We start from the raw sequence: 7,942 nt of genomic DNA, 5'->3' as shown, positions 1-7,942 counted from the left end.
AAGGGCCTTCCTCATTTCTGTTACCTTTCTCCTTTACCAACCATGGAGTCCTTCCCCAGGGATTGGTCTCCACTGACATGTCCAAAGTAGTTAAAGACAAAGTCTTGCCATCCTTGCCACGGAGGAGCAATCTGGCTGTACTTATTCCAAGACAGATTTGTTTCTTTTTTTGGCAGTCCATGGTACTTCCAACATTCTCACCAGCACCACAAGTCAAATGCATCAATTCTTTGGTCTTCTTTATTCAATGTCCCACTTTCAAATGCACATGAGGCAATTGAAATTACTATGGCATGGGTCAGTAAAACTGTCAGGACCTTCATTTCCTATGGGGCATGACTCAAAATAAGAAGAAACAGCTAAACGTTTTGATTAATAATTGGAACTTAGAATGTGCGAAATATGAATCCAGTAAAATTGGAAGTCGTCAAAAATGGAATGCATAAAAAACCGATATTCTAGGTGTCAGTGAGCTGAAATAGTCTGGTCTTTGGTATTCTGAATCAGATTATATCCTTTACTGTACTGGGAATGTTCCAGTGAAGAACAAGACTGCAGTCATCATCAAAAAGGACTTTTCAAGATCTAAGCATATAAAAGTCTAAGCATATCTTGAAGTACAATGCTGTTTGTGATAGGATTATGCCTATCTGAATTCAAAGAAATTCAATCAATATAACAACTATTATTCAAATTTGTGCACAAACATCTAAAGCTAGTGATGAAGAAATTAAAGAATTTTACCAGTGTTTTCAGTCTAAAATTGATTGGCAACTAGAATACAAAAGTTAGAAGCAAAAGAGGAATAGTAATTGAAAAGTATGGTCTTGGTGATAGAAATCACGATAGAATTTTGCAAGACCAACGACTAGATGGATGGCAGCAACTACCTTTTCGCAACAACACACGCGGTGACGATTCACATGGACTTCTCCAAACGGAATACACAGAAATCAAATGGACTGTTTCTGGGAGAGAGATGAGGGGAAAGCTCCATATCAGCAGCTAAAATCAGGTCGGGGTGAGGGGTGGGGCCTATCGAACAGATCATCAATTCTAGTTGAAGCTGGAGAAAATATAAACAACTCCACAAGCGCCAAAATACGACTTTGAGTCTATGGCACCTGAATGTGGAGACCAGGTCAAGTGCAGCTGCGAAGCATTGAGAGAAGCCCCGAGGAGGCTGCAGTCTTTCAGGAGGCAGATGGCAGCATCCTTGTCACGCAGAGTGGCTGGTGTGTTCACCTGTGAGGTTTGCAGCCCAGCCTTTAACCAGTGTGCCACCAGGGTTCCCTTTAACTGTCCACTGGGGCCTTCAAGTTCAGGGGCAGCAAAAGGCTGGGGAAGTAAGTGATTAGGTAACCTGCGTGACTTTCAACAGTGTCCATCCATCATGCATCCTCCCACCCACCCAAGCCTGCTGGAAGCAACACCCACTGCAAACTCCCCCGAGCGTGACGCTGTAAAGTGACCGCTGCTGGCCAGACCTCTCCTCCCGGCCCCGGGCTGACGGACGAAGCCGCCGTCTCCCGCAGCGCAGGTGCCAGGTCGACTTGGTGCAGTTGGGTCCCTGCGCTCCATCGGAGCCCGCGCCTCTGGCCCCGCCCCCTAGCAACGCGCCGGCGTGTGTTAGCAACCGGCGGGCGGGGCGGGGCTCCGAGACCCTTTCCCCATCCAGCACCGCCGAGGGGTTCTCCTGCTCCGGCGTAGGAGCGGCGACCCCCCAGCCTGCCCTCCGCCAGCCATGCCGACTGGGGAAGCAGCGGGCACAGCCGAGCTCCTGGACCCGGGCGGCAGGACCAAGTCGAGCAGCCCCCGGCAAATCCCGGTGGTCAGCGTGGTGACGGAAGATGAGTCGGAGCAAGTAAGGGCAGGTGTCTGTCTACCTGGGAGCGGGGAGGGGCCCGGGGCCCGGGGCCAGGCCGGGAGCCGGAAGGCAGTCACGGAGGGAGTCCGCGGGGCGGAGGTTCCCAGCGGGGCGCCGGTCCCCCGGGAACCGCGCGGCCTGCGAGGGGGCCCTGACGTCGCCCCCCAGCCAGCCTGGGACCGTGCCGCGGCGTCCCCCAGGAGGCTGCGCTCCTTGGAAAGAGGCCGCGACGGGCGGGGCTCGGGAGAAGGAGTCATTGGCTTGAGCAGCTTGCTTTTACGTAGATCCCAATACCCAGCGCTGTCCACGTTCTGCGGGTAAATTCCCCTGTGCTGACGTTTGCCGTCGGTAAAACGTACGCCCAGAGGGAAGAAATGGACGTCAGAAACCAACAATTAGAAATGAAATATTTTGATATGAAATCGGAGCATAGGGGTGGGGTAGGTAGGGCCGACGGAATGGAGAGAGCATAGAAATGGGTGGTGCGGTGGGTTAAGCGTTGAGGTGCTGCCGTCAGTCAGGCGAACACTTCAGCCCCACCAGACACTCTGGGAGGAAGATGAAGCTGTCCACTCCAGTAGGTTCCCATAAAGATTTACAGTCCCCAAGTAGTGTGACTACTATGAAAAACAGTATGCAGGTCCTCAGAAAACTGGACAGAAAAACTTACCTGGCAAGGAGACACCCCCATCACAAAAGTGGTTTTCCCAGGGTGAGGCTGGTCCTTTGCACTCCTGACGCGCTGACCCCTGCAGTTTCCCCAAATGTGGAAAACTTTGTGGTAGTGGGGTACTGCTTCTTTACAGTTCCTACACAGTCTCCTTTATTTAAAAAATGGGGAAAAAATGCTACTAAAATACAGCAATCCCACTACTGGGCATATATATTGTCTTAGCGAAACGAGAACCGTGATAGGAATAGATCTATGCACACTCGGGTTCCTTTGAAGCACCATGCACAAGCAGCACAAAGGTGGAAGCAACCTAAATGTTTACAATGGATAAACAAAGCATGGCACATCCGCACAATGGAATACTGCTTTACATTAAAGAATAAGCATGCCTCTGCGAAAAACCTCATAACATGGATGAACCGAAGGGCATTATGCTGAGTGAAATAAGGTAATCATGAAAGGACAAATATTCTATGAGAGCACGCTCATAGAAAGTCAAGAAAATGTTTTCTCACCAAAAAGAAACATTCTTTGACGGTTACCAGAGGTGGAAGCGTAAGTTACTGGTTAGAAGTTGCCCATGTTGAATTGGGTGCAGGGGAGGCAATCAATAATGGAAGCAGAGGATGAGGCTGAGAGGAGTCCAAGCGTTCAAGGCCACAGAGAGAGATTCTGTTAATACACCATCCTCTAGTAGTGCTGATCCATGCGCGTGACTGAGTGGATGGATCCACAGGCTGACTGGGTGAGAGAGGGGTGTGCAACTGGACCTATGGATATATACGTAGGTTTGACAGAGGCTCTTTCGCCACGTTCCAAATAAATCCGTGGATATGGTAAAGCAGACAGGAAGGAAATTCTGAAAACTTCTTAGACCTAACCAAGCAGCAGAGGGGATGAGTCACTGGTCCTGAGGGAATCAGGACTGTAGTCTCAAAAGGCATCAAGGTCAATTGGCATAGCAGAGGTCACAAAGACAGGGCTCTACATCTTTCTTTGGTGAGTAGCGACTGAAGTCTTAAAAACTTGTGAGCAGCCATCTAAGGCACAACCATCGCAGGTCCAGAGGAAAGAGCAATGATGAAAACTGAACGTGTGGAACTTATTTTCTTTTTAAAATCATTTTATTGGGTGCTCATACAACTCTTATCACAATCCATGAATACATCAATTGTATAAAGCACATTTGTACATTCGCTACCCTTATTACTCTCAAAAGATTTTCTCTCCCCATAAGCCCCTGGCATCAGCTCCTCATTTTCCCCCTCCCTTCCTGCTCCCTTCTCTAACTTATTATTTTAATGGACCACTTCAATCTCAGCATCTAAGACCTAGAAGAACTAGTTGATGCCTGACTATTATCAACTGCTCCGGAATGGGTCACATGAGAAAGTCCTGGATAGAGAGGAAGAAAGGTGTGGATCATAATGGAAACCACACACAAAAAACAAACAAACCCAGGCTCGCTGGTCAGAGAGAGACTAGTGAAACCCGCAAGACTCTGGCCCTTAGCCACCCTTTAAGTCTAGACCCGAACTCTTCCCATTAGAAAGGGAATAACAGCTCTTGGGAGGTCTGCATACCTTGGAATAATCAACCATTTGAGATCAAAAGGCCTATATTTACCCAAAGACAGAGTTCAGAAGGGTTGGAAGAGAAGGAAGAATGGAAACAGCAAATGGAAGGAGGAAGTGGGATAAGGGAGATGGCCTTGTGGAGCTTGCAGTCAATTGACGTGGTTGTTGTTGTTGTTAAGCACCATCAAGTTTGTTCTGACCGTGGTGACCCTGTGCACACAGAAGGAAGCCCTGCTTGGTCCTGTGCCGCCCTCACAATTGTTGGAAGGCTTGACCCCATTACTGCAGCCGCTGTGTCGAGGGCCTTCCTCTTTTTAACTGCCCCTCTGCTTGCCAAGCAGGATGTCCCCCAGGGACTGGTCTCCTGACAACATGTCCAAAGGCCATATGTTCAAATCTTCCCATCTCTAAGGAGCGCTCTGGCCATACTTCTTCCATGACAGATCAATATTCTTCTCTAGCAGCACAATTCAAATGCATCAGTTCTCCTTTGAGCTTCTTTATTCAGTGTCCGACTCTGATATGCATATGAGACAACGGAAAATACCATTAAAAATACTTGGCTCAGGAACTCCTCATTCCTGAAAGTCCTTGCTTTTCAATACAGCAGTCAATTAGAAGAAGTGAAATGTATGTGAATTGTTAAGGGGCAACTGATTTGCTCTGTAAATTTCACCAAATTCACAATAAACAGCCTTTTGAAAAATGATTTCGTGTCAGACACCCTGTGGGGCAGTTCTGCTCTGTCCCTTAGGGCCTCTATGAGTCAAAATTGATTCAATGGCAGTGGGTTTGGTTGGCTTGAGGTCATTAGTTATAACAGCAGACACACTTTTTGTAAGCCCTGTGTACATGGGGAAGGGCTTCAAAAGCTGAGGAAACGTTTTCTACACATACCCACAAGGCCTAAATTTCGTGCTACGAACTTCTTGAGCCTGCCTTCTGCTGCTCTCAGGTCAGAACGGTCTTCATTGCCCTAGGACAGCGGCATTTCAAATCGCGTGGTGTCATCTGCATAGGCTACAAGCAAACCGTTGTTGTTGTTGTTGTTGCTACCAGTGTTTTTATAGTCGCTGATTTTGCCAGATTTTCTTGAGAATGAAACGGCAATTAAAAGAAATGAGGGAGAAATCTTTTTAAAGGCCGCTACTCAATTACAAATAAGGTTGTCAGTCACTGTAGAAAGATTCTAGAAAACAACTTTCCTGTTAGTGCCTGTACAATCCAGAGTGCTGGTTGCACAGTGGGTAAAGTGCTCCGCTGGTAACCTCAAGGTCTGCCATTCAGCCTCACACCTCGTTTCACAGGAGAACGATCTGGCCATTTGCTTCGGTTAAAATATGCAGCCTTGGCAGCCCTCCAGGGCCGTCTGACTCCGTCCTATAGGATTGCTGTGAGTGGAGTTGGAATTTCCCTAACAGCAATGGTTTGTTTATTCGTGCCATCTAAGAAACATTCCATCCAACAACTTAGAACTACACTTATCACATTTCCCCTTCTGATTAAATTCGACAGCAGAGATTCTTAAGGACCCTGCGTGGTCTGGTATGGCAGGGGACCCATGAGCAGGGTATAACACCATGAGTTACCACACTGGGACACCAACCTTCGTGATGCTTAGTGGCCCACTCTTGGAGCTCCATTTGTGGCAGGGTTGTTTTGAAAGCCCAAGTTGTTTATTTCCTAATAGGGTTCCACTAGGCCACTAAGGAACTGGGATTGCATGTCTGAAAGCTGTGAATTCTATGGTGGAATCCTGCCCTAGCTCCTCCCAGTCAGCGTGTGGAGCCACTCTGGGAATTCCTGTTGTGGCCTCGAAAGTCTCAGGCTGCGTCAGGGGCAGTGCCTCCTGCGTCCTTCTCCAGGAGCCCTAGAGAGTCCTTGGGAGTGGCCAGTTGACTCGGGACCGCTTTTACTGTAGGGATGGAGTTGAGCTCTCAGAGGACTGTCAGGCTGTTGCACAGTAGCCTGTAGAGCGACCAACATGAGGAGGAGGAGCGGGTATTAGGGGAATTTCCCTAATCACTTTTGTGGAGGCATGATGACCCAGATGGAGATGAGCGCTTTGGAGAACAGCATCTCCCTGCTCCCCAGACTGCAAGGATGCTCAGTACCACCTCTGTGATTTCAGGTTGAGGGCAAAACGGAGAAGCAGGTGAGTTGATATCAGGGGGCTTTCATTCTTTCTTTATGTGGTGCAGGTGGTGGGGCAGAGGGGAGAGACTGAGGGATTAGAGAGGGCCTTAGGCATTCCCAAGAGTCAGAGGATGGATCAGCTAAGGAAATAAACCTGTTTGAAATCTGGAAAAAAAATAGAATGGAGAAATATTTTCTAATCTTTTATCCAAATAGCCCACCACCACACCAAGTGAAACAAAACAAATATGTCTGTGTATGTGTGGTGTGCATGGTGTGGTGTGTTTGCATGTGTGAGGCTTATCTATAGTGTGTGTGGGGGGGTGCACGGTGTTTTCTCCCATCCCTTTTCTTTCTTCTTTCCTTTAATTATTGCCTCTCTTGTCAGTACCTAGGAATCTCTTTTTAGAAGAAATAAATCAGCTTGTATTCAAACATGTTCCTACCTTGCTCTTATCTACTTTCAGTAAGCTATATGTATATATTTAAAATGAAATATTGAGAAGGAAGGATGCTTTCTACCCAGTGAAAGAGAAAATACGAGAATAGACACCTTTTGGAGTTAGGAGAAACCGTAGTGACCATTGACTGTTGCTGTGGATGATTTTACAGAGGAGGGCCTCTGCCGTCATTGAACGACAGCCTTGCAGAGCTCTGTGACAAGCCAGTGGAGACTTCGGCACTGGAAAATGTCCTGGTCTTTCAAACCATGCCCCGCTTACTGCCGCTTCCTCTGGTGGTGCCTGAAAGTGCTCCCTAGTAGCAAAGAGTGAGAATGTGGGCTCTTCTTCTGGGGATTGAGTGTTGCGAGCACTCGAGCACCCCCTACTTCCTTAATTTTATCAAGAGACTATCTATTGCCTTGGTTTTGTGTCCCTTCTAGAAGCACATCAGTTCTTTACGAGGCGTGGGGGCTTCTTTAATCCAGTGCCGTTATCTTTGAATCGAGAGCCATGCCTGGCACTCACAAAGCATTTCTAGAATAAATATGTTATCATGAATAGTTGACTTGCGCAGGTATCAGGATGAGCGTCCTTCCCCAAATTTGCTCTCCCCTTGAGAACCCGATGTTGTTCTCTGTCACTGTCTATAACATTGTCATGGTCTGTGGCCTTGAAATTCTTATTTGAGGCTTATTGTTAGGCATAATCCCCATGATCGTTTGAAGAGTCAGGCAGGAACTAAGGTGCAAAGAACACACACCTACCTCAAAGAGATTTGCTATCCTGTCTACGGTCAGTGTGACCTTAGCAGTTAAGTCTTCAGGTTAAACAATACGATCCCTATGTGGTAGATTTGAGGATTACCCGATGAAGTGCCAGATACATTTAAAAGACGACAACAATAAATATTCATTCCTCTCTCTTTAAGTATCAAATAGTCAGGACTTCTCCCCCCTCTGCAGTCTCTCTTGGGAAATGGGAACATAAGGTCACCCGACCACTCTAGGGAGTTCTAGTGGGATAGTGGATTAAATGTTGGCTCCGAACTGAACTGTAAGGATGGCAATCCATCAGCATTTCCATAGGAGAAAGATGAAGCTGGCCACCCCTCGGAAGCGGTACAGCCTCAGAAACCCGAAGGAGCAGTTCTGCTCTGAGTACAGGGCTGGACAAGTGACAATTGACCTGAAGGCAATGACTCTTTTGCTTTGGTTGGTGTTTGGTATAACTTGATATGAGTGGATGC

At 47.5% G+C, this 7,942-nt stretch overlaps 1 protein-coding gene and 1 pseudogene across 1 annotated transcript in view; both read left to right on the top strand.

Moving 5' to 3' along the window:
• The first annotated feature begins 1,744 nt into the window (after positions 1–1,744).
• The window catches only part of CFAP69 (cilia and flagella associated protein 69), a 66,465-nt gene continuing 60,267 nt past the window's right edge, over positions 1,745–7,942 (top strand). The window contains exons 1-2 of the mRNA XM_075557354.1: positions 1,745–1,864; positions 6,249–6,272. Of these exons, the coding sequence (XP_075413469.1) occupies positions 1,745–1,864; positions 6,249–6,272 (144 nt within the window). The remainder of the gene's footprint in view (positions 1,865–6,248; positions 6,273–7,942) is intronic.
• LOC142457404 (U1 spliceosomal RNA) lies at positions 2,530–2,680 on the top strand (annotated as a pseudogene).

Source organism: Tenrec ecaudatus, chromosome 9, assembly GCF_050624435.1.
Source record: "Tenrec ecaudatus isolate mTenEca1 chromosome 9, mTenEca1.hap1, whole genome shotgun sequence".
Taxonomy (NCBI): Eukaryota; Metazoa; Chordata; class Mammalia; order Afrosoricida; family Tenrecidae; genus Tenrec; species Tenrec ecaudatus.
The sequence above is the reverse complement of the archived record's forward strand: the minus strand, read 5'-3'. Positions and strand labels throughout refer to the sequence as shown.